Source organism: Cavia porcellus, unplaced genomic scaffold (genome assembly GCF_034190915.1).
Source record: "Cavia porcellus strain 051 isolate PalLab524CR breed Dunkin Hartley unplaced genomic scaffold, mCavPor4.1 scaffold_25, whole genome shotgun sequence".
Taxonomy (NCBI): Eukaryota; Metazoa; Chordata; class Mammalia; order Rodentia; family Caviidae; genus Cavia; species Cavia porcellus.
The window spans coordinates 29,560,894-29,586,135 of record NW_026947508.1 but is presented as its reverse complement, the minus strand read 5'-3'; the positions used below and the strand labels follow the sequence as shown (position 1 = coordinate 29,586,135).

Sequence of the window (25,242 nt, the reverse complement as noted above, 5' to 3'; positions counted from 1 at the left end):
TGAACAGGCATTGTCCAGTGACTGCAGTGATATGAACTTGTTGCTATGGTTACCTTTCTCCAGATTTCAACCTCCTAGAGATGTTCAGTCACATGACACTAAGCAAAAAGAGGCAGCATGTTCAGTTCTTGTTAAATTTGGACTTTGTAGTTAGCTTTGTGATCTTTTCTGATTCGAGTTTTTCCTTCCTCCAAAAAGTACGGTAATGAGGAAAAATCACAACTATTTTTGTTTCTTTTTTCCTTGGATAAGTAAATGTCTTTGATGCTAATAAACTTGAAAAGTGTCATTTTTTTTACACAGCAGTTACAGAGCATAGGTTGTGGCTCAGATTCTGCCCATGCCATCTCTGACACTGCATAATTATGGCCATACTGTTTTTTCTTTCTGTTTAATTTTTATTGCAATAAAATATACATGACATAAAATTTACTATTTTAACCAATTTAAGTGCACAGTCAGTGACATTAGGTACATTTACATTGTTATACAATCATCACCACTGTCCATCTCCAGAATTTTTTATCACTCCACACTGAAATTCTATACCTTATTTAACACTAATTCTCATTCCACTTGCTGCAAGGTCTTGATAACTACTGTTACACTTTCTATCCTTGTAAAGGTGGAATTTTACAGTATTTGTGCTTTTGTGTATGACTTATTTCCCTTAGTATAATGCCTTCAATATTTATCCATGTTATAGCACATGATAGACTACCTTCCCTTTTTAAAGTTGGATCATATTCCCTTATATGTGTATACCATCTTGTGTTTACCCATTCATCTTTCAGTGGGTATTAGGTAGTTACTTTTTTTTTTGGTCTTTTTCGTTTTTATCGGTACCAGGGATCGAACTCACGACTGCCTGCTTGCAAGGCAGGTGCTTATGCTGCTGAGCTAAATCCCCAGCCCCAAGGTAGTTACTTTTTAAATACAGTTTGCTTTTAGTCCTTCACTGGTTTTAATACCCTTTCCTTTAATATGTTGACTTCTGCCTGAGTCATCTTTTTAATCTTGATAGTACGTCAGCTGCTCATCTTGGGTGCTTATTTTTTATTTAGGAATGAAGCCCAAGAAGAGATATACAAGAAGGGACAGTCCAAAAGAATATGGGGTGAACTCTACAAGGTAAGACTCTTAGGTTCTTATGAAGTGATTACTTTGGCTTTCCTGTGCTTATGAGCAAATTCTGATGTGTTAAAGCTGTCAGATAAATCAGACTCTGGTGCGCATTCTTTCCTCTTCCACAAAGAAATCAGGAGTGATACAACCACACACATTACCATTGTTCTACATAACTACATTTTAAAAATTACTCCTATGAGTAAAAGCTCCCTTAGACGCTTCTGTATTAGTTGTTGATATTTAGATTACCTGCCAAACTGATGTTACTGTTTAGACTTACCTTACTTAGTTAGAACCACATGAGAAATTTTAAGTTGTTCAGTCCAAATGTTCTTATTTTGTAAATGAGAACATTTCTGGAGGGAGTTAATACTTTACCTAGCTCACTAGCTTACTGGTGAAAGAGACTTTGTGTATGTATGTGTGTGTGTGTGCGTGTGTGTGTGTGTGCGTGTGTGTGTACACATATATATATATATCTCCTGATTCTTGATCTAAAGCTGTTTTTTTTAACTTTTTCCATCTATGTATTTTCTTATTTTAAGTCAGATTTTATTGATACATTTTAGTTGTACATAATCACATCATCATAGAAAATTTGTATCTGTACCTGTTACAACTTGGAGTTTTTTTCCTGTCCCCTCCTCCCTCATTCCCCTCCTCCCCTCCCCATTTGCAAAAGCTTTGTTTCCATGTTCTTTTTTTTTTTAACTTAGGACAGATTCTCACTATGCAGTTCAGGCTGGCGTTGAGCTCACTTTGTAGCCCAGGCTGGTCTCAAATTTGCAGTGATCCTCCTGCCTCAACCTCTTGAGTGCTGAAATTATAGGCGTGCATTCCCAGCTCATGTTTTCTCTCTTTTCTGTCTCTTTTTTTTAATTCCCTTCCCTTCTTTCCTTCCCCTCTCCTTTGTCCCTTCTTCCCCTACCCACTTGAACATTTTCTTCTGATCCAAAGTTTTTTGACTGGCTAATTTTATATCCACAGGCAGGAATATTCTTAGAAAGAAAGCATAATCACGTAACTAGTATCATAACTAGAAATTAATATCATAAAGGCAAACTAAAAAAATTAGTTTTCTAAACATTCATAAAACCTGTAATAGTAGAAACCTTTTTTTTTTTTTTTTTTTTTTTTTGGTGGTACTGAGGATTGAGCCCAGAGCCTCAGCGTGCCCAGCCCTTTTTTATTTTATATTTTGAGATTTTTTAGAAAAAGTCTCATTAAGTTGCCCAAGCAGGGCTCAGACTTGTGGTCTTCCTGCCTCAGCTTCTTAGAGTGCTAAAATTTTAAGCATGTCCCATCACACCTGGCAATAGTAGAAACTTACCTAATAAGTAAATGATTCAATTTAATAATTCATAATGATTGTGAAATAAGATGCGTGTCATCCCAGCTGCTTTTTCTATTTGAAATTTGATAAGTTTCCAAACCCAGGGATAATATTAGATACTAAAATCTGGCTATTGGGGATTGAGATTGATTACTACTAGCTACTCTCCTAATACTGTTTTATAGTTGTCTATAAAGATTTTCTTGGATTCCTTTAAATGCTGTCCTTCTTTTGTTTCATATGTACTGTGGCAAACCCTTCCCACCTCTTTGAATTTGCAGGTGATAGATTCATCAGATGTTGTAGTCCAGGTTCTTGATGCTAGAGATCCAATGGGTACCCGTTCTCCCCACATTGAGTCTTATTTGAAAAAGGAAAAACCTTGGAAGCATCTCATTTTTGTACTCAACAAATGTGACCTTGTTCCAACCTGGGCAACAGTAAGTACAGCTACTAATCTAGAATAGACTATTGAGGCCACTCAGTTCACATAGTCTTTAATGAATCAGTTCCCTGGCTTCTAACTTGTCAGATGCTAAAGTGTTTTGCTCTTGAGATTTTCTGTGGTCATCAAAGTGTTCTTACTGAAAACAGAACTAAAGTGTGCTTTGTTGATAGTGGACATAGGTACCTTTTATCCTCTGGTATCCGGTGTTGGGGCAGCTGCAGGGCTCTGTAGGAAAAATGACAATCTGCCCCTTCAGGAAGCAGCTGCTGAAACCACTGGCCTGCTCTGTAGTGTGCTCCACTAATAGTGTTTAGGAGCAGTAAAGGCATTTTTGGAATATTATTTTGCAGTTACAAGACAAAAGAATATTTATAAGAATTACGGCTGGGCCGGGAGTATAGCTCAGTGACACAGCACTTGCCCATCAAGCACAAGGTCATGAGTTTGATCCCCAGTACTAAAAAAAGAAAATTACAGCTAACATTTTTCCTGACGCAAAAGTATATTTCGAATGTTCTTGTCATTTAAGCTCTGACACATCTGTTGTAAATAGAGAAGCTACAATTTACTAACATGTTTTCTTTGTCTCTCTTTAGAAAAGATGGGTTGCTGTCCTGTCCCAGGACTACCCAACACTTGCTTTCCACGCAAGTCTCACCAACCCTTTTGGCAAAGGAGCATTCATTCAACTTCTCCGGCAGTTTGGAAAGGTAGGGAGAGCTGGTCTTTTTCTCCAGAAGTCATGTAGCTGTGAGTTTGTGTAAGTGTCTTTTTCCCACTGTGCACTGAACTTCATTTCCCTCTGTGTTGTTCTAGAAATGTAAAAATTCATTCTGAAATGTTTCTCACTCTACCTTTGCCCCCATCCTTATCTAGGGTTGATTTTCCTCTGCCACATCCCAAGCATCTGGGGTCCATTTCCCAGAAGTAAATATTTTCAGCTCTTAGACATGATATCTGATATTTTCCTCTGTGTTGAGGTATATCTCAATCCTCTACCTACCTACCTACCCTACCTATCTGTTTACTTAACTGTGGATGAAATCCAGGCCTTCACACTGAGCTAGAGATCTCTCCCCTCTTTATTTTTAAATCTTTAGAGTCTTACTAAGTTGCACAGGCTGGCCTTTAACTTGCACTTCTCCTGCCTCCACCTCCCAGCATGCTGCGATTACAAGCATGTGCCCTGTACCGGACTGTAACATTTTTTTGAGAGACCTTGCATTGTTAAAATTTTTATTTGGCTTTTGTGCTGTTACTTCTTAGGATGCTGAAGTCACCACTGCATTGTTTTGGGGCTTCTGACGTTGCTATTGGGAAATCTGAGACCATTCTGACTCTTAATCCTCTGTGGCTCTGATCTTTTAAAAAATTTCCATTGTTCTAGAATTTTAATGACGTGCCTGAAGGCAGGTCTTTTATTGTTCAGTGAACTAGACATTTGATGGGACTTTTAGCTTGATTATTGTTTATTTCTTTGAAATTCTCTTTTTGCCCTTCATCATGTTTTTTCATTCAGGAGTTTAGTTTTTGCTTCCTGGTTTAATTCAACTTCATACCTTCTCTTCTCTTCTCTTCTCTTCTCTTCTCTTCTCTTCTCTTCTCTTCTCTTCTCTTCTCCCTACCTTCCATCTTCCCTCCCCTCCTCAGTGGAGATTGAACCCAGAGGTGCTATACCACTTAGCTGTATCCCCAGCCCTTTTTAAGTCGTTATTTTTAGACTGTGTCTCGCTATGTTTTCTAGGTCCGTCTCAAATTTGCAAGCCGTCTACCTTAATCTCCCCAGGTAGCTGGGATTATAGGTGTGTACTACTTTGCCCAGTTTTACCTTCTGTTTATTTTGGTGTATATACCAAAATACGACATATCAATATATAGGATAGTTTGCTCTATTTTCTGGGCACTTTTCTTGACTTGTTCATCCACCTATTCTATTACAAAATATATTTGCCTGTTTTATTTTTTATTTATTTATTTATTTATTTTGTATTTTTACCGGTACCAGGGATCGAACTCAAGACCACAGGCTTGCAAGGCAGGTGCTTATGCGGCTGAGCTAAATCCCCAGCCCCTGTTTTAATTTTTGAGAGCTCTTATTTAACTCAGACTTCCAGCTCCTGGTACATCTTGTTTCATGGATGGAGTGTCTTCTCTGCCTCACAGTATTAATGACTGGTGTTTTATAGTTTTCCTTTGTCTGTACATTGACTCTGTTACCTCTAAATTTGTTTTCTATCTTTTCTGATAGAGTCACACTTCAAATGTCTGGTGATTCTTGGTTCTCCATTCATATTTAAGAATAAAGTACCATGTTGGACAAGGTGGCATACTCCCAGCTACTCAGGGGGCTAAGGCTGGAAGGTAACTTGTGCCCCCGAGTTTGAGACCAGGCTGGGCTACATGACAAGCCCTGTTTCAACAAGAAGAATATAGCACCAACAATCTGATCCCCCCCCCCCAGTGGAGTGTATTGACAGATTTCTCTGTAGAATAATTGGATAGAGACTCTTTTTTTTTTTCCTTTCTTTCTTTCTTTTTTTAGTTTTTGTGAGACAGGGTCTCCTATGTAACTCAAGCTGACCTGAGACTCAGGACTCCTGTCTCAGGCTCTCGAGTGCTGGGATCACAGGTATGTTCTACCACTCCTGCCTAAACCAAGATATTTTGGAAGACCGCCCCCCATGGATGCCAATATCTAATAGATCTTTTTTCTTGAGCCATGAATATTTTTAGGGAAGGGTCTTTTAGTCTCCAGCTCTCTGGAGGTGTATGTACCTTGCCATCAGGATTCTTGAGAGTTTTGGAGAAATTGGCAGTTGGAGGATCCCCTTATTTGATATTTAGACTTTTAATTAATGACCCAGAGAACACTTACCTCTTGCTGATGTTGTTTCTAAAACTGGGTCCCTTCCAGTCTGAAGTTTTCAGACATTTAGGTTTTCAAAAATCATGACATTCTGAAGGCCTGCTCTTTCCGTTGGGGTGGATGTTGTGTGCCTGTGCTGAGGTGTAGGCTGCTTCAGCAGGTTTGCTGCCAGTACTTTTGATTTTAGTCTTGTCCTTTTTTTTTTTTTCCTTTTTTTGGAGACAGGGTCTCTCTATGCAGTTCAGGCTGGCCTTGAGCTCACTTTGTAGCACACGCTGATCTCGAACTTGCAATGATCCTCCCACCTCAGCCTCCCGAGTGCTGGGATTATAGGCATGAGCCACCACGCCCTGCTTTTAGTCCTGTCCTTAAAGGTATCTGCCACCAGTTCCATCTTTTCAGGCACTTAGCTGTCTCATCTCTGTTTTGTTCTTTGGTTTTGTAGGTGTGTTTGATTCCCACTGCTGTCATCCTACTGAAGTTTGGGGAAGGAGTGAGGTTAGCATGTGTGTTCGTCTAGCCTTTTCAGGCAGAAATCCCATCCATTTGCTACTGTTGTTCTTCCTCCTACCCTCCTTCTCCATCATGGGTATCTTCCTATGTTGCCTAGGCTGCTCCATACCCCTGTGCCCAAGTGATCCTCCTGGAACTTACAGGCACATGTTACTATGCCCACTGTAGTGTATTTCTTGGTAACAGGCTATACTCTGCCACCTTGAAACTGTCACCCAGTTGTCTAACTTTTGAGAGTATTTTTTCCTTTTGTTGTTGGTAGCAATAAGAATGTTAAATGTATTATGCAAAGCAAGGAAGGGGTGGCTGGAGATACAGCTTATTGGCACAGTACCTACCTGGCAAGCACAGGGTTCAGAGTTCAATTCCCAGTACCCCGCCCCCCAAAAAAGAAGGAGAATGTTGTAGAATTGTCAGGTGCAGAACCCTGTTGAACTTCTGTTTTTTGTTTTGTTTTCCTTAAGTGTAATTTCACATGGGTGATTGAGGAAATGAGTCACCTCTGGTCTATTAATAAGTGTCCAGTTCATTCAAATGATATAGCTGGTTTCTAGGCTTCAAATCAACTCGTATCATTAATTTTGCACTGTATTCTTTTTATATTAGCAAAGACACACAACCTGTTTGTTCTAAGGGATTTTCATGACTGCATGTATGTGGTATGTCTTCTTGTTTTGCACAGTTGCACACTGACAAGAAACAGATCAGCGTGGGATTCATTGGCTATCCAAATGTTGGCAAGAGCTCTGTGATAAACACATTGCGTTCCAAGAAAGTTTGCAACGTGGCCCCTATTGCAGGTGAAACAAAGGTATATCTGGCTTGGGGGATTTTACTTCTATGTATTTTTGAAGTTCCCAGACTTTTTGGTATTAGGGACAGATTTCATTAAAGTCAGCTTTTCCACAGGTAGGGAAGTAGATTTAACTCGATTCAAAGGAATGTACAACCTAGATCCCAGGTCTTCTGCATGTTAGGCAAGCCTCTACCACTGAGCCACACATAACCTTTATCTGCTTCTCTTGAATGAAGACCACCATTGGGAGTTTAGTTCTCCATAGAATAATTTAAAATATAGAATATTTAGAATTTCTATCTGTTTTAAGACTGTACTTTGTTTGCTTTGCCATTATGTAGCTTTGACATGATTTCATTAATACCATTCATATTTAAGTCTGTTTTAAATTGTCACTCCAACCTTTTACATTGAGGAACAAAGTAACCCAAAGAATTTTGATGCCTGGGTTAAAAAGGAAATCTCAGCCTTTGTAGATTCTCATGACTGAGGGACAGGACTTGGAGCACAGCATTTGGGGAACAGCATGGTTCTGGTTAGAGCCAATAGTACTGTGTTCCCAGAAAATACTTTTAAAACTCAGAGAATGATTCCCTGAGTAGTATTATGCAATACTAGATGGAAATCCTTTCTCTACCTTATTGTGGAGCTCTTAGCTTATAGAAACTTTGGTTTATGCTTAGCAGAAGTGTCTTAGAGGAAAAATTGATTACTTAGCAGCTTGCTTTTTTTTGGCTCCTCCTTTCCTTTCTAGCTTCATGTAGCAGGATATGTGAAAGTAAATGCATGGTGTGTTCCTGACTTTTCTGACTACAGGTCTGGCAGTATATCACGTTGATGCGTCGGATATTTCTCATTGACTGTCCAGGTGTGGTTTACCCTTCTGAGGACTCAGAGACAGACACTGTGCTGAAGGGTGTTGTGAGTATTTCATCCTAATGGACTCTGTTTGGTGGGAGTGCTCTTAGGAAATCTTGGAAACCTTTGATTTTTTCTCATTCAGAAGGCAGTGTGGGGTCTAACCAAACTTTAGGAACATGGTGCTAAGCAGGGCGGTCTTTCCTTCCATTGCAGCCTGCCTGGGGAACTAGTGGAACCATGAGAATATCTGGTCAGTATCATCCCACAACAGAGTTTGTAGTTTACACACAGAATCCAGAGGCAAGCAGGGCCTGTTTATGTTTAGTGATAATTCATCTTCATGGGTTTATGGGTTGAGCTGTTTTGGAACCCAGTCATTTCCTCACTTGTTTCTAAACATGACTGAAAACTTTTCAGTGGCTCACCTAATCTTAACCATGCTTCTGGCCATACATCTTGTGCACATTCCTCTGTTCCCTTCTTAAACTATTCCATTCCGCTGCTATGCTGGGATTGGCAGACTTTTAACCATTTCTACACGTAGGCAGCCTGGAGCATTCCAGATGCAAACTGTTTTCAGAAGCCAGTAAGTTTGTGGTAAGCCAGGATTAGTGCTGAGTTCTGGGTGGTGTGGTGAGCTTTGAGCAGCACTCCTTGCAGCCATCCATGTCTCACCATCTTGGAGACAGGCTCTTGCTAGGCTCATGTTACAAAGAACACTAGAAACTTCCCTTTTTCCACAGTAGAGTTTGTAAGCAAGAGATTTCTATTAACATCTAGGTTCAAGTAGAAAAAATTAAGACCCCGGAAGACCACATTGGTGCTGTACTAGAACGAGCAAAGCCAGAATATATCAGTAAGACATATAAGATTGATTCCTGGGAGAACGCTGAGGATTTTCTTGAGAAGCTCGCTTTCCGCACTGGGAAATTACTAAAGGTGAGCTTGGGTCTGAGGTTTTGGACTGGTATTAACTGCAAGCCTCTCGGGTAGTGTGGAGTATTTCATATGCTATATAATGTGAGCCATATAAAGCTTGGCAAACAGGTGGAGATGCGTAACTGGGACAACTGAAATGCCCCCAAAACGACAGTTGGTTCTGTCCTTTGTTTTAATTGAGAATGTTTCCTAACTTTTCAGGGTGGAGAGCCTGACTTACAGACTGTGGGCAAGATGGTCCTTAATGACTGGCAGAGGGGCCGAATCCCTTTCTTTGTCAAGCCACCCAATGCAGAGATGCCCACCTCTCCCCAGGTAAGAATTGGATGCACTCAGCTCTTGAAAATTAAGTTTATTCATCCTGATAGTGTACAACTTTTATTGCTTCCATCGGTGAAGCATCTTATTCCTTTGAGGTAGATATCTTAGGTTCGGTTCTCAGTTCATAGTACTGCTTTTTTGACGTTGTTGGAGGTGACATTGGAGAATAGTAGGCAGAAGTGCTATAGAAGACCAAGCTTAGATAGCCTTTTTAGGGCCTTGGGAAAAGAAGGCTTATTAAATGCGGACGATTAGGCTGAATGTGATGGTGCACATTTGTGATCCCAGTGCTTAGGAGGGAGAGGCAGGAGAACTTCAAGTTCAAGGCCAGCCTGGACTGCATAGCAAGCCATGTGCCAGACATAGGGAGCAAGGGAACGAGTAACAGCTCTTCCCCGCAAGAAGGTGATACTCAAATGAGAAAGGAGAGTGGTGTAGTTGATGATGCCCAGGAAGGAAGTCTTAGGGTTGGGGCCTCTGAGCCATCCCACTACCTTATTTCCTTACCCTGGTAGTGGACTGCCCCAAGGCTTTGTTTTCCTATTTCTAGGGCGTTTTTCAGAATCTGAAAACTCAGCCAAGTCTCTTTAAAGTGTTGGCTTCAAGTTTTGCTTCTGTGCTGTTACTGTTTTGGGTCCGTATAGCCTTGGTTTTCTCTTTGCAAACTGTTTACAGAGTTGTAGCTGTATCTAGGTAATGCCATTCAAACATTTTCTCCAGCATTCAAAATTAGCATGCCCAAGGCTGGTGTTTTTGCCTCTCTCTCCTTGCTAAAACCACACCAAGCAAAACAGTTCTCTTTTGTGTATTGTTATTCAGTCATGTGTGCCGCATCTGCTACGTAGCAGGCATTCTGGGAACTAGAGGTGCTGTAGTGAAGTGGGGACAAGGCCCTGCCCTGCCTGCTGCATTTATTTCCCTGTGTGCATATGTTTTTCCACTCCACTTCTGCACTTTTTCAGCATCTGCTGGGTGTCCTAATAATTCAGATGCCAGGTGCAGATGGGTTTCCTGGCAACCCACTCTTATGTCCTGCTAACTCCAAATTCAGTTCTAGGGCTTATTAATGTGCTACACCAACACAAAACTCAGAAAAGGCCTTTATTTATGACTGCCAGTGTGTTACAGTGAGAAAGCTGGATAGAAGATATGCCCAGGCAAGATACAAAAAGGAAGCACAGAGCTTCCATACCCTCTTATGTGTTACCTTTCTCCCAGTGCATCCTATGTTCAACTCAGAAAGTTCCTGGAGCCTATTTGGAGTTTTTGTGGAAGCTCAGTCTCCTCTACTGCCCTCATCTTGAAGCTGTCTAGGGACTCTGTCCATGAATTATTGTGTCAGTTTAAAACTCAGATGTGATGAAAAGAGACTACTTATGAAAACAAGATACCCATATCGCAAGGGTTTTAAGAGTTCTGTGCTAGGGCCTGGAATAAAGACTATATGTTGGGCTTGGTGATACATGACTGTAATCCCAGCACTTGGGAGGCTTTGGCAGGAAGACCACTGGGAGTTTGGGGCCAGCCTGGGCTAAAGTGAGTTAAAGGCCAGCCTGAACTGTATAGTGAAACCCTCTCTCAAAAAATACAAACACACAAAACACTAAATATGTATGTGTATTATATCACAGGGAGGCGGAGAGTATACATTAAGTTCATAACGTCAAGAGATATTGTGTACTCTGAGAAAGTGAAACCAGGGTAAGGCATTGAAGAAGCCAGGTAAATGCTTTCAAATGTAGGTGGGTAGCTGAAGAATTCCTCTGAGAAAGTGACATTTTACAGAGGCCTTCATGATACAAGGCAGGAGTCAAGAGAGTGTCCACAGAGGAGGACATTCCATGCAGAGCACCGATGTGGAGTGTGTTTATTGTGTTCAGAGTACTGAAGAGATGTCACTGGTTGGATACAGAACAGAAGGGGAGGAAGATGGACAGGAAGCCATTGAGGAGTTTGAGTTAACTGGACCCAAACATTGTTCTGGAATCAGTATCACTGTTCTCTTGTGACGCATGTGTGAAACACTGAGATTACCTTCAACTCTTCTTCCACATCTAGTCATTAAGTTTAGATAATTCAGGTAATTCTTAAGAATTATTAGCCAGGCATGGTGGTGCACACCAATAATCCCAGCACTCAGGAGGCTGAGGCTGGAGGGTCACTGTGATTTCGAGGCCACTCAACTATTCAAATACAGCAAGATCCTGTATTTTAAAAAAAATCCAGGGCTGGGGGTTCAGCTCAGTGGCATAAGTGCCTGCTTGAAAAACACGAGGTTGTGAGTTTGGTCCCCAGCACAAAAAAAAAAAAAAAACAAAAAACAAAACCTCTTTGAGTCTCAGTTTCTCTCTCTTTTTTTCTTTTCTCTCTTCCCCTCTGTTTTGGTTGCTTGCTTTCTGTTTTAGTTGATTAGAGTGATACCTCTTGAAAGTCTAAAAACTAAAAATTGTTTTACTGGAAGATTTACAAATTTGTATGTAGTTTCCTGGATGTTACAGATTCCTGACTTGTTCAGCGTCGTTTTAGCTGGTACTTTTACCTGGTCGTTTGTTTGTTTGTTTGGTTTGCTTTTTTTTTTTTTTTTTCCCCTTTTAGAATAAAACAGAAGAGTAAAATGAAAGAAAACAGTGATAGTACAGTAGAAAGTCGAGTCATTACTATGTTGCACATTGTTATCCTCTAAATAGTTGCCCAGGGCCAGGAATTTAGCTCAGTGGCATAAGTGCCTGCTCCGCAAGCACAAGGGCTTGAGTTTGATCCCCAGTACCAATAAATAAATAAGTAGTTGTTCAGACTACTGGCCCCAGGTTTGCACAGTTAGTAAGACAACACAAATAGGGAAGTTGCTAGTTATTACCATCTTAGCCTGTGTTGCATCTAGTTGTTTATGTGGGGAGGACACAGGGAGGTGAATGTGGCTTCCTTACTAGTTCTCCCTGGCCGGCAGCACACAGGGTGCTGCACAACTTCCTAGCTGCTGCTTCCCTGCTAGCACACAGGGAGGGACCTGCACTGCTTCCTGCTGCTTCTCCCTGGCCAGCAGGGCCACTGCCCCTGGTTTTCTTAATTTTGCTGGATTCCTGAGTTATTTCTCTCCATGGGCTTTGAAGTCTCAGGTCAGATCCTTCCTGTGTCCATGGGACCCACTTCTGACCTTCTCCATGTTGCTTATATTCCAGGGCGTGGACACCAAAACTTGGAGGGAGAGGTTCTTTCTTTGCCATTTTCCTGGAAGTCTCTGTTTTTGAGATAAGGTCTTACTAAGTAGTGCAGGTTTGGCCTTGAACTCTGTATGTGGCTCAGGCAGGCTTCACATTCTCCACCCTTCTGCCTTTTGAGTGCTAAGATCACAGATGTGCAGCATCACACCTAACTTACTTTGTACTCCTGACTTGGAAAAATCACTTCATTTCTGTGAGTCTGGATTGCAAATGTGAAATGATTGATACATATGGGAAGCACCAGTGAAAAGCATGGCATGTAGGACCAGCCAGTCATGGTATCTCTGAGCCCAGATTGTTCATTTGATCCTTTGTTCGTGAAGTTCCCCTGCTGGTATTACATTCTTCTTTCAAGATGTCTCCGAATGTTTCCCTTAGTTCTAAGTAGAGAACTGCTTATTCAAGAGCAAGGTGTGAATTCAAGCATTCAGTTTTTCTTTCCTGATTCCATTTCTCTCCTGACATACTCTTCCTTGGCTTTGATAGCTTCCTTCTTCCTCATCTTTGGAAGATGGTACCAGAGCAACCCAGAACAACGTGGAGAAAACTGTAGAGACCATAGATAAAGGTTCAGAATCTGTCATTGAGAAAGAAAAAGAAGAGGACCATCCCTGTGGTGCTAATTCTGAGATGCAACAGATCCTTGCACGGGTTCGCCAGAACTTTGGCAAAATCAATGTCGTGCCTCAGTTTTCTGGGGATGACCTGGTACCCGTGGAGGTGTCAGACATTGAAGACGAGCTGGAGAGCTTTTCTGCTGGTGAGGAGGAACAGGAGCAGGAGCAAGCAGAAGATGAGGACAGTGAAGAGGTTCATCAGGAGTCCCAGGAAGAGCAAGTGGGAAACAACACCAAAGCAGTGATTAAAGCCCTGGATGAGAAGATTGCAAAATACCAGAAGTTTTTAAACAAAGCTAAAGCTAAAAAGTTTTCAGCAGTCAGGTAAAGTTTCATCATTTTATATAGTTTGTGCCTTTCCCTAAAACTTGCCTTGAGTATTGGGCAGGGCTTGTGCCTGCCAGGTGAGTGCTTACCCACTGAGCTCTGCACAAACATGCGCGGTTTTGTTTTTGTTTTTTTTTTTAAACCAGGTTATTGTTTTTAAAAAGTGATCTGTAAGAGCTGGATATGGTTGCACATGTCTGTAATCCCAGCACTTGGGAGGCTGAGACAGGAAGATTACCACAAGTTCATGACCAGTTTGGGCTATATAGTGAGTTCAGAGCCAGCCTAAATTACAGAATAAGACCCTGATTCAAAAAAAGTGATCTGAGCTGGGCGTGGTGGTGCAACCTATAATCCCAGCACTCAGAAGGCTAAGGCAGGAGGATCATTGCAGGTTCCAGAGAAGCCTGGATTACAAAGTGAACTCAAGGCCAGTTGTGATCTGTAAATTTTGTCACATTCTTACACCTGGGATATGAAAAGCTTTTTAATTATCTAGTATTTTAGAAATGCCTTGGAAGCTACAAAAACTGTTGGATGTTGGACTTCTTCCCCCTAGTGGTAACTAAATAGGAGTGGAATGTCTGTCTTTGAGGGTGTGAGAGGTCTCCAAGTCATCCTGACTGGTACAATTGAGAGTAATGTTGGACAGCTTCATTATTTTGCTTTTTCTGTTGCAGAATATGCAAAGGGTTAAGTGAAAAGGTTTTTGCAAAATCTGAAGAACAAAAAAAACCACGTAAAGAAGAAGTAAATGAAATAGGTGAGTATAAATTATTTAAATCGTTTAGATGTGGTTTGCATCTTCAGAACTTGAGGAGACTTAAATTTAGTTTCCAGTTTCTCTCATGTATTGTCATCCACACATTTACCACATCTGCTGGATTATCCTGGTTCCCCCTATTACTAATCATACAAACTGGATTATGTAATTTCCACTGTGCACATTCTTTAGGATTAAGTTGGCAGTTCAGAAATCTTCTTAAAAATGATACTTTGTTAACCTTAGAATCTAAGGATGAGTGCACAATTGAGGCAGAGGCATTTCCTGTGTTTAACTTGTACTCTTTTGAGTGACAGCTTCTACACTGAGAGTATTCCTGGGACACAAGTACAAACTACCATGCCCTGTATGCTCTGTTCTGATCTGGTGCCCTCCCAGCCTTCTCCTGCTGCTTTCCTTTCCACTTGGCTCACTCTCTCCATTCATACAGCCTTTCCTCTTTTTTTGACAAACGTGTCCCCTTCATAAGATTTGCAGGCAAACTTTTTTTTGGTACTGGGGATCAGACTCACGGTGTCATGCTTGCCAGGCAGGCACTGCACCACTGAGCTGTATCTGCAGCTGTGGACAAACTTTTAAATAGAAAGTTCATTTTTTCCTGTGTTTTTAATCATTGTCTCTAGCAACAACTAAAAAGGGAAGGAAGCGGAAGGCACAGAGGGAAGAGGAACAGTCCAGTAAAACTCAAAGGACACTTAGCTCTAAGGAAGTAAGTATTTTGATTCTTTTTTTTTTTTTTTTTAATTTTTTATTTTAAAGAGAGTAAGATAAAAGAGGACATAACAAAGCAGATCAGAACAATTTAAGCAACACAGTATTTCACAAGACAAGCCAATATAACAGTAGCTACCATAATGTGTCTTTCCTTGAAATAGTTGAGCATACCTCCATACACAATAGTACCAAACATTACAAAATAATATAAAACCATTAAAGAGAATGAAAGTATTACAGGGCATTCAGAACCAAATAACAGAAAGTGAAGGGGCTGGGGATTTAGCTCAGTGGCATAAGCACCTGCCTTACAAGCAGGCAGTCGTGAGTTCAATCCCTGGTACCGATAAAAATGAAAAAGACCAAAAAAAAAAAAAAAAGAACAGAAAGTGAACAATGGTTACTATATTATGTCATTGTCCATAAAGTATTTTGGTTCTTAGATAAGACCCAAGTGTAGTAAGTAGAAGCCTGATTCTCAAAGGCTCCTCCTGAAATAAGGATGGTCTTGGGTCTGAATCCAGGAAACTCAGTCTTCAGTGTCCTAAGTGGTGGGCATTTAATTAGGATTAAGAGAATACCTGCTGGATAGACGTCCATGTGACTCAGAAATTCCTGCTGTCTTCTCAGCTCTAGCCTAGCGTCTGGGAGAGTTAGGTTGTTTTGTGTGGCCCCAGGTCAGTGACATTGAGAGGCAGAGCTGGCTAGGCAGGCTGACCACTGTTCTGTGAAAGGCAGCTTGCGGACAGCTCTGCAGGGCTGGTGTGGGCTCTCTCGGAGGGGAACTCTGTCAGGAATATTGCAGAAAGCATCCACACATTACACGAGAGGCTGTAACTGAGTCATCAGCCACAATGGAGTAGTAAACAGGTGTCTGAAGGAGCCTCTCCCCTTAGCTCTGCTTCCAGTATCTGTGGTGGTTGCACAGGAAGTGGAGGAGAGGTGAGAAGCAGCTCTTTTTTTATGACTTCTCAGCTGTTGATTGTTTTCTTTCATGTTTGTTTTTATTGCTGTTTTTCTATAGCGAAGGCGAGCAGAACGGCAGCAACAATCCAAAAAAGTTGGTGTACGTTACTATGAAACACACAATGTGAAAAATAGGAACCGGAACAAAAAGAAGACCAATGACGCAGAAGGACAGAAACACAAACAAAAAAAATTCAGACATAAGCAGTAACATGTAAAGAATTGTTTATTCATTATACCAAAATATGCAATTAGAAATTATGTTTTTTGTCTTAATACCAAGGTGGCATTTCTAAGGCCTATGTTTATTCTGAGGTTTAACAGCAGAAGCCATTCACCAGTGCTGGTGAAAATAAAGAGAAAGCCCTCAACCCTAAAGAGTTCTGTGCCACTTCAAACACTTGAATCTACCTTTACACTCCTCCGGAGTGTAGCCCTGTTGTGTGTGTATATTGACAGAAATGGGAAACGAAGTCTGCAGAATGCAGTGTGCTATTTTTTTCGTACCAGAAAGTAGCAGTTTGGGACACTGTAAAAAGAAGTGTGGTTCAAGTAATATACATGGCTAGGCTTAAAAAGAGGAAGGAAAAGCTACAGCAGCTCACTACCTTTCATTGAATTTAAGGGGACCCACTTGGACGCAGATGTTTTACTGTCAGATCATGGAACCAGCAAATCTAAGGAACAGTTCTTTCCCATGAAGAAAGCAGCACAGGCAGGTTACTGGAGAGTTTCCCCAGGACAGTTGACCAAAGCTGTGACTTGCAGTTTAAGGATGGAGTACTGGAGTGTATTTCACTTCAAATACAGCTCTTGTGGGAGAGTTCTGGAATAACAGCCTGGAAGCCTTGACGAGGACCGGTGTCACATCCAAGTCCTGCCAAGGTCCTCATAGAGAATACTGAGCATTCCAGGTATTCTAAACAAATGGAAATGTTAGTTCCTTCTTAGGAATGGTGCTTAGGAAATGTGACTGAATAATGTACGAGAGTCAGCTTACTGCCCTAGCCCACCCCAGTGTGTCCTGAGTTAAAGGTTTCATGTTGCTAATTCAATCTTCTTAGTCTACAAAAGTCTGTAGGCGGTAGCTGATCATTGATAATTAGAACTACATGCGAAATGTTACCTCTCCAACTGCTAACCAAACTTGGCTAATTAGGAGGGTGTGGACTCAGGGTTTGATTTTTTTTTTTTTCCCCCAAAATAAGAACAAATGATGTCTGTTGTCAGGGAGGAGCTGAGGTACAGACAGCACCAAAGAACACTGGGACTTCTACGTCTTTCCAGCAAGCATTTTACTTTCTCCAAAGCCATGGTTTAATTGTGTACCACATTTTCTCAATCTAGGCAGTCTGCATCTAAGGAAAAAGGGAACCAGTTGACACAGTGAATGGGGACAAGATGATACAATATAAAATCATAGCTCCAAAGAATGCATTTGAGTAGATATGAAAAATGAAAGGACAAGGGCCAGGGAAGTCCAGGTTAAGGTATGAGATAGACTGAACCAAGAACTTGAGAGCAGCAGCTGCTTTGGTGAGAAGTGAATGATACTGAGTGTTGCTGGGAAAGCAGTTGCTTCTTCAGTCTTGGGGTTGAATTGGTAAAAGTCTCCAGATTGCCCCTGAAGCTGCATACACGCACAGTTATACTGCCTTCCATTACCCCAGCTAGGAGCCAGACTAGGTGTCTGGCAGCCAAGGCCACAGTGTGATTCCTGACAAGTATATGGGTGGTGATCAGCGAGGGGTTGCCTTGTTCATTCAGGAAACTAGCTTTTTATTACAAGGGCTTATGATGGGGTAGGAGTGCTCACTGAGGCTCATATGGTAATTATCACTTCTTTGGTGCAATAATGCCTTCCAGTTGGGCCTGAAAAACAAAAACACACTCCATTAATACTTGAATCTTACAGCCTAGCAAATAGCTGAGAGGTGATAAAAGTCTGAAAGAATAATCCAAATGCTGCCACTCCAAGTGTTCCTACTTTCATTCCTATCTCCGTATTATGTTAGCTGATTTCTGGCTTGGCATACAGTGTTGCTCTATTAGGAGAAACCAGAGCTGTCCTGGTTTCCATACAATAATAGTTCTGTGTAATACAGTGTTGAAAAAGAAATTGAGTAGAAGTTGTTGAAATAGCAGTTTTTCATTGCTCAGACTTCAGATCTGAATGTGTCTGCTAAGTTAAACCTTTGGCTTTCTGGGTTAGGATCCTGAAGGTACTGCTGGAACCGGAGGTTTGGGAAACAACAAATTATCAGCCACTGAGACAACTTGACACCCAATTAGAGAAAATTGCTACCAGTGAATAGGGAGCTGTCTATCTTGTAGTAAAGCTTGAGACACTTGGGAGTTATTTACTGTGCTGTGGCAGTCAGTACAAAAATTTACTATCATAAGTAAGTCTCCTCTGGAGAGTGCAAGAAGTTTTATTTGTAGTGCTGCTTTGCACCAATAAAAATAACTCATCTCTAAACAGTCCACCCTGGGGATTACAAGGTTGCTTTTGAACATCAGGACAGTGCTAAGGTATTGTTTTGCTCTTAGAGCTAACTACTATTGGGGGAACTGAGGAACCTGGGCTTATGAAACAGGAGTGCGGCTGATGAAAGGTTATAGGAGGGAAGCAGTGTCAGAGACTAAGTAAATGCAGGCATGTGGTTATGAAAGCTTCTAGCTTTTCCTTGTTTCTGTTAAGCTCTTCATCAGCAAGAAAATCTCTTGTCATTCTCTGAGGTAGTTAATACAAAGCCTCATCACAAACAGATGGCCTTTGATATGCAGACCCAGCATGCCTGCAATCTCAAGAATGGAACCTTCCTCTAAGACTAGGCAGTGGGCTAGGGCCAGAGCCATGGCAGAAAGCTGTTCAACATGCATAGGCCATGTATGTAGAAGAGTGATGCTCAGATCTCAGCAAGCCCCAGAATGGGGCTTTGTTGTCAAGATAGATTGGGGTGCAAAGGCTCTTGGTCCAATCCTCAGTATTGGGAGCAGAGGGGATGGATCATAAGACACCAACTACATAGTTTCTGCTCAGTAGATTTGAGATGGGCCAATAATTTGTTTTTTGAGATAGGGCTTCACTATGTAGCCTAGGCTGGCCTCAAATTTGGGTTCCTCTTGACTCAACCTCTGGAATGTTGGGATTACAGGTGTGCCCCCCCAAACAGCTTCAGAAATGGATTTTTTCAAAGTTGCCTGTGATGAGGGTGATGCTGGTGAGAGGCCTGATCTTTGTGATGGCATGGAGTTGCAGAGACCTTTGGTCTGGCCTCTCGCCCATACCGCCTTTTTTACCTCAGCTCCTCCCTCCTACGCCAGGTAGACAGAAGCATGCCACCAGCAACTGGGCTCTTGAGGAAAACCACCACACTCTGGAACAACTAACCAATTTCAAAACCTTCCTCTCAATGCCCTTCACTGCCCAGCCACTGACTGTCTCAGACGCAGTAACTCAGTGGATAGGAGGAGAAAATACTTCTGTCAAAGCCTGCCATGGAAACCTTGCCCATGAAGGAAGGCTCCAAGGACTGGATCTGGGAGGAAAGTCCTTCACTGCCTACGGATCATGGAGCGTCAGAGTTGAGAACAGGCTGGAGATGGAGGAATGGAGAATCTCTTCCCACGATCAGCCTCCTGTACCCCTTGGCAGTGCTTGTAGACCATTTAAAAGCAATCAGTGGAAAAGGAATGAACGGTCGAGGCTGTGAAGCTGGGGCTGGATCAGGCACAGGACCTGCATCTCCATTACCTTCAACTGCTGATTTGTCCGTTTTAAGAACTGAATCTCCTCATTGTGCTTCTTCTCCTCCACCTGTCGCCTCTCGGTCTCCCTCTTCTCAGTAGCTTCACATTTTGCCTTCTGCTCATTCACTTGCCTCTCCAGATCTTTTTTTTCTGTCTCCAGATCTGCAATCTGAGGTCACAATGCCTCATGATCCTGGGATGTCACTAAGTGGATGGGGTGGGATGGGGGGACTGGGGAAACAGCTGTCCAACCTGCTATTGCCAGGGTTTGTACTGCCACCCAGAGGGAGGTCAGTGACAAGAGTGGAGCTTTTCTTAGGGGACAACCATGCCAAGACCACGAGACTAGTAACCTCTGGGGCCTCACTGGAGTAGTGCAGGGCCCGGGCCTCAATGTAAAACGGGTACCCAGGGGCCAGAATTCACTAGTACAGTGGCAAATATATGGCCCCGAGGTTGATAGAAGAGCCTCAAGGCCAGAGGGTCCTGGTAAACCCCACTCACTTTCCTCTCCATGTCTGACTTTCCCTGTTCGGCCTGTAGAGCCTTCCTCATGCCGAATGCCACGCTGCTCTCATACAAAGTCTGGTAGGCAGCGATGGTCATGCGGATCTCATCCCGGACGCGCAGCAGTAACAGTCCCCTCTCTGCACAGTTGATGGTGACCTCCCGGATCAGCTCATCTTCCAATACACATGCCACAGGATCCGAGAAAGCAGAGAGAAGGGGACATGCACTTTGTCTATGGTAAACCACCCTTCCTCTTGGGAAGGGCTCTAAGGTGTGCCCTTGGAGACGTGACCTTGGAGACATGGGAAGGATCCGGGGAGGGCACCTTCTTTGGACCAGAAGCTGGGCTATGTGGCTACTCCTCTGAGCTTGGCACTTGGGAGTGACATGCAGTCAGCAAGTGTGGGTTGCCCATGGCATAGGGAGACAAGGGCTGCATGTTGTTTACAGCAGTAGGCCCCTTCCCTTTCATCAGGCAGAATCTGGGCATTAGTAGAGAAATCTGAACTTCTCAATATGAAGATGGTGGCTGTTGAAAAGTGACTTCTACTGGGGATATAGCTCAGCGGCATAAGCCCCTGCCTGGTAAGTGCTAGGTCATAAGTTTGATCCCTGGTACCCCCCCCAAAAAATAATAATAATAATTAAAAATAAATGACTCCTTTGGTTGAACTGACTTGGGACTGAGAGCGGCAGGGTTTAGAGCTTGCCTACCTCTCCCCTCCATAAATGCCAATGTAGAGGGCAAACCCAATCATATTGAAATTGATGATGGGGTGCCTAGGGCCAGTGAGGCAGGTCTAGAGGAGGCAGATTTTCTTTTCGGTACCAGGGATTGAATTCACGACTGCACGCTTGCAAGGCAGGCGCTTATGCTGCTGAGCTAAATCCCAGCTCCCCCCACCCCCTTTTTTTGTACCAGGTATTGAACTCATGATGTAGTACTTGCCAGACAGGCACTTATGCCTCTGAGCTAAATCCTCGGCCCAAGGAGGCAGATTTTTTTTTTTTTTTTTTTTTTTTTTGGTACCGGGAATTGAACTCACGACCTTGTGCTTGCCAGGCAGGCATTTATGCCACTGAGCTAAATCCCCGGCCCCCCCGGCCCCCAAGGAGGCAGATCTTAATCCCTAATGTCTGCCAACTAACCACAAATCACTCTGCAATACTATTCTGGACCAAGGGCTGAATGTTGATGGATGGGTATAAATACAGAACACTATTTTTTCTGATTAGAAATTGGTACATGCTTATTATAAAATGATATCTTATTAAAAACAGACTTGAATTGGAAGTTCTTATCTTACCTGAAACATCTGCTAAAGGTTAAGGATCCCAGGTTGTCAGGATCATAGTGACTGGCAGGTAGGGGACTGGTGGTGAAGCAGAACTTAGAGAACAGTCTTCCTCCACCTTCCCCCTTCCTCCCCTGTAGCTATAACTTCTTGTTCTGGTACAGAGAAGATTGGCAACTCTCCTGTAAACAGAGTTTATGTCATCTTGTTCTCGCAAGACTCATAAGACTCTGTCTTCTTTCAAGGCTAAGTTATTAATTGCTTTGTCTTGTTTCTGTACCCTTTTCCCACCTTCCCCAGCTGCTAAAGACCAACCCCTCGGCCACATGTGTAAAACTAGAACCTTTCCTTTGTTCTAATGCCCAGCAAGTTCATCTAGGTTTGTGTGCATCTAAAATCCTGGAAATAAATCCAAGTTCATCTGGGTCTGTGTGCATCTAAAGTCCTGGAAATAAATCCTTCTTTTCCCCCATTGGTCTCTGATCTCTTGGATTCTGCAGCAGTGGGAGAGTAAGAGCTAGAAGGGTGGGGGTGCAGAGTAACTGGGTGGGTCAGGCTGAGGGGCAAGAGCTCATTCCAGGATGGGGTGGGCTTCTGCTCAGCAGTATTCAAGACTTGGTGCTGAAGGGGTAGGGAGGGAGTTGGGAGGGCATACAGTGCCCACCCCATGTTTCCCACTCACCAAAACACTGCGAGTAGAGCTCCCTGCGCACAGGGCAGATGCCTGTCTCCCTGGCTTGCCGCTGCTGCAGCTTCAAGTCCAGCTGCTCCTGGAGGTGCACCACGTCCATCCTGGTGCTGGGGGTGCTGGACACCTGCTGGATCCATAGCTGTGTGTCTTCTACCCACTCCCTGCAGCACAGACACAGCCAGGCTGAGTGGAACACATGGCCTTGAGAGGGCCTTTGAGCTCCCAGCCTGAGGCTCCTAGGCTACCACCCCTGGAAACCTCTCTCTCTCCTTTGGAATGTGGGTTCCAAAGCCATGCCCACTGTGCTGCCCCCATAGAGACCTTACTTCAGGGATGCGTAGGTGGGTGATATCTACTCTACAAGGAGCCTCTGTGAAACCACTTACTGTTCCAGCTCTTATCCTCCTAACGGGCTGGGGATTTAGCTCAGTGGCATAAGTGCCTGCCTTGCAAGCAGGCAGTCATGAATTCGATCCCCGGTACTGATAAAAAGGAAAAAAAAATCCTTCTAACATATGTGGTCATTCTGCTTGATCTGAACAGAAGGCCTAGTGGGAATTCCTTATGGGGTAGAGATATAGGGCACCATGAACCCTATTTAAGCCAGAAACCAATGTATGTGTTGGGGCAGGGGAGGTTCTTGAAGGCAGGATGCTTATGTGGACTTTCCATCATGAATCCTGTGTTGGACATAGCAGGCCCTGGAATGGCAACAGGGAGTTTGGGGCCAGACCCTTCATGGGACAGAGGACTTCTGTGCCATTGGTAGAAAGAAAGCAATTGACAAATCACCCCCTCCTCTGACCTCTGTCTCCGAGGACATCACAGTCTCCTATTTCTGCCTGTTTCCCTTTTTCATCACAGCCTTCAAAAACTGCCAGCTGAGCATGATGGCAAAGCCTGATTACAATACCACTACTCTGGAAAGCTGAGGCAGACGGATCACAAGTTCAAGGCCAGCCTGGCAACTTAGCAACTTAGCAAGATCCTGTCTCAAAATAAAACATAAAAGGGAATGAGGATCTAGCTCCATGTGAAAACCTGGGTTTAATCCCCAGTATTGAAGCTGGGGAAGCTATGCTGTAGACCTACTACATAATAGCGGTTGAAAGAAAGAAAGGAAAAAAAAAAAAGTTGAAAAGGCGTGTCTATGATCAATGTGGCAGCAGAAGCAAAAAGCTGGGTAAAAGGATCGTGTTGAGGAGGAAGGTTCTTTTATGCAGGATTCTTTAAGAAGGCTTCCTAGAAGAAATGACACTTCAGAAGACCTGAGAGGAAAACTGAAGGGGACAAGAGAATATTGGGGGAATGGCATCCTTGGCAGTAAGAACGGCAACCCTCAAGGCCCTGTGATAGGTGAGTGATGCATGTGTTTCAAAAACCATGAACAGAGGGCACTGTGGCTTTAGCACAGTGAATAAGGGAAATAACAACTAATAAAATCAGGGGTATAGTTGGGCATGGCAGCACATGCTGTCATCCCAGCATGCAGGAGGCTGAGGCAGAAGGATCATCATGAGTCTGAAGCGAGCCTGAGCTACATGGTGAATTCAAGGGCAGCCTGAGCTACACAGGGAGACCCTGTCACAAAAATCAAAACACTACAACAAACAAACAGATTGGGGACAGAACATAGCCAAATGATGCTATGTTTTCTGGGACGACTGCCCAAGGTTTCTGGAAAAAGACTGGCATAATCTGACTTGATTAAGGAGCTGTGTGGAGAATAGATGGTTCAAGCAGAGTGCAAGCAGGGTTTTCAGACAGGAGGCCACTACAGGAGTGTAGGTGACCCGGGGGTGAGATGGCAGTGGCAGAAGTGGTGAAGAGTGGTTAGATTTGGGAGACAATTTGAAGGGGGAGCCAAAAGAATTTGTTAAAGAAGACACAAGATATGACAGATCAACAGCAAAAAAGGCAGCGTAAGTCCTGAGAGGGAAGAAGTCTGGAGTGAGTCAGCTGCAGGAGAGATTATTATGGCTTAGTTTGGGCATAGTGGGATTGAACTGTCTCCTGGACATCTTGGTGAAGATACTGAGGAAGGAGGAGACCATACGATCTAGACTAACATTTAGGGAAAGGAGAGTGCTGGAAATACACAGAGACAGCATCTAAGGCAATGAGACTGGATGAAAATACATAGGAAATGAGACTAGACTGAAGTTTCCTGATACCCTTCCAGGATCCAGAGAGATGAAAACCCCAGAAGCTATGGGCAACTGGAAGGAAACCCCAGCCAGGATGAGAGGCAGAGTGCTTTCCCACAGTCCTAACTCTGAGGCGCAAAACCCTGTGCTTTCTCCAGGCCACTGGTCCTGGTTTTTTTTTTTTTTTTTTTACCTTGGGGGCAGGATGGCATTCAAGATTTCTTCTGCCTGCTTTGTAGGATCTGGAACACAGGAAGTTGAGGGCAGTTTGGCTTTGGGTGGCTGTGGAACTATACCAGAGGGTCCAGGCTGCTGGGGGCTGACTTTCAGTGGCCGAGCCTGAGAAAGAAAAGTGAGGGCAAGAGAAGAATCAGGCACACAGCTCCACACAGCCTGGCCCTCTGGATTGCTCTGAGACTTCTGCACATTCCTCCCCATTCCCATACTACTTTCCCCTTCTGTCTGCTCAGCAGAAATGTCTAAGAGCAGAAAAAAGCCCAAGGAAGAATCTCTGCTCCCAACTCAAAGCCTGAATGGGTGTTTCCGGCATGAGTGGTCAGGCCTTTGCTCTCCCTGCTCCAGTGATCGGTAAATCTGCCTGATGGACCCAGGTACCATGAATAACAGCGAGCTCCATCCATCTCTGTGCAACTGCCTTCCTTCCCATCCTAAATCTGTTTTCTGCTCACACCCCACATCTGGGCTGCCTGTAAATTCTCTCACTCTTCTTCCTGGTCCCAATTCCCCTTATTGGCAGTCGCTGCAATCCCCGTCCTTTGGGATTTCTGATCTTCAGCCTGGGGATCTGAAGCACCCCTTTGAGACCAGTCCTTACCTTGGGGCTCCGTTTTTCCGTGTTCCGGCTCACTAACACGGGCGTGTCATACTTGAGCAGAGAGTCTGCGGGGGGGATCATGGCGCTGTAGGGGTAGCAGCTCAAGAGCAGCCGCTCTAATCCTGGCCTTGTTTCTCGTCACCATGGAAACCCTCCCTCCCAGCCCCCTGGCTGGGG

The 25,242-nt window shown here is 43.3% G+C and overlaps 2 protein-coding genes across 3 annotated transcripts in view; one reads left to right on the top strand and one right to left on the bottom strand.

Moving 5' to 3' along the window:
* Gnl2 (G protein nucleolar 2) overlaps positions 1–16,212 on the top strand; it is a 25,676-nt gene extending 9,464 nt beyond the window's left edge. The window contains exons 6-16 of the mRNA XM_063236098.1: positions 1,065–1,131; positions 2,743–2,901; positions 3,506–3,619; positions 6,971–7,099; positions 7,901–8,005; positions 8,726–8,884; positions 9,086–9,199; positions 12,913–13,367; positions 14,051–14,133; positions 14,778–14,863; positions 15,893–16,212. Of these exons, the coding sequence (XP_063092168.1) occupies positions 1,065–1,131; positions 2,743–2,901; positions 3,506–3,619; positions 6,971–7,099; positions 7,901–8,005; positions 8,726–8,884; positions 9,086–9,199; positions 12,913–13,367; positions 14,051–14,133; positions 14,778–14,863; positions 15,893–16,045 (1,624 nt within the window). The 3' untranslated portion in view covers positions 16,046–16,212. The remainder of the gene's footprint in view (positions 1–1,064; positions 1,132–2,742; positions 2,902–3,505; positions 3,620–6,970; positions 7,100–7,900; positions 8,006–8,725; positions 8,885–9,085; positions 9,200–12,912; positions 13,368–14,050; positions 14,134–14,777; positions 14,864–15,892) is intronic.
* Dnali1 (dynein axonemal light intermediate chain 1) lies at positions 16,043–25,242 on the bottom strand. 2 transcript variants are annotated; one of them, XM_003471082.5, is made up of 6 exons: positions 25,066–25,241; positions 24,424–24,569; positions 22,075–22,244; positions 20,092–20,270; positions 19,592–19,756; positions 16,043–17,706 (listed from the first exon to the last, which is right to left on the bottom strand). In XM_003471082.5, the coding sequence occupies exons 1-6, from the start codon at positions 25,144–25,146 to the stop codon at positions 17,671–17,673; spliced, it is 777 nt and encodes a 258-aa protein (XP_003471130.1). In that variant the 5' UTR covers positions 25,147–25,241; the 3' UTR covers positions 16,043–17,670. The 2 variants fall into 2 exon arrangements, with proteins under 2 accessions (XP_003471130.1, XP_013009519.1); XM_013154065.3 differs by having other exon boundaries at positions 16,043–19,756; positions 25,066–25,242.

Coding starts and splice junctions, on each gene's coding strand:
- Dnali1 (XM_013154065.3), bottom strand. CDS start 25,146: ATGATCCCCCCCGCAGACTCTCTGCTCAAGTATGACACGCCCGTGTTA. Junction 22,245..24,423: donor AATGCCATCCTGCCCCCAAG/GTAAAAAAAAAA, acceptor TCTGTGCTGCAG/GGAGTGGGTAGAAGACACAC. Junction 19,757..20,091: donor AGTCAGACATGGAGAGGAAA/GTGAGTGGGGTT, acceptor TTGTGACCTCAG/ATTGCAGATCTGGAGACAGA.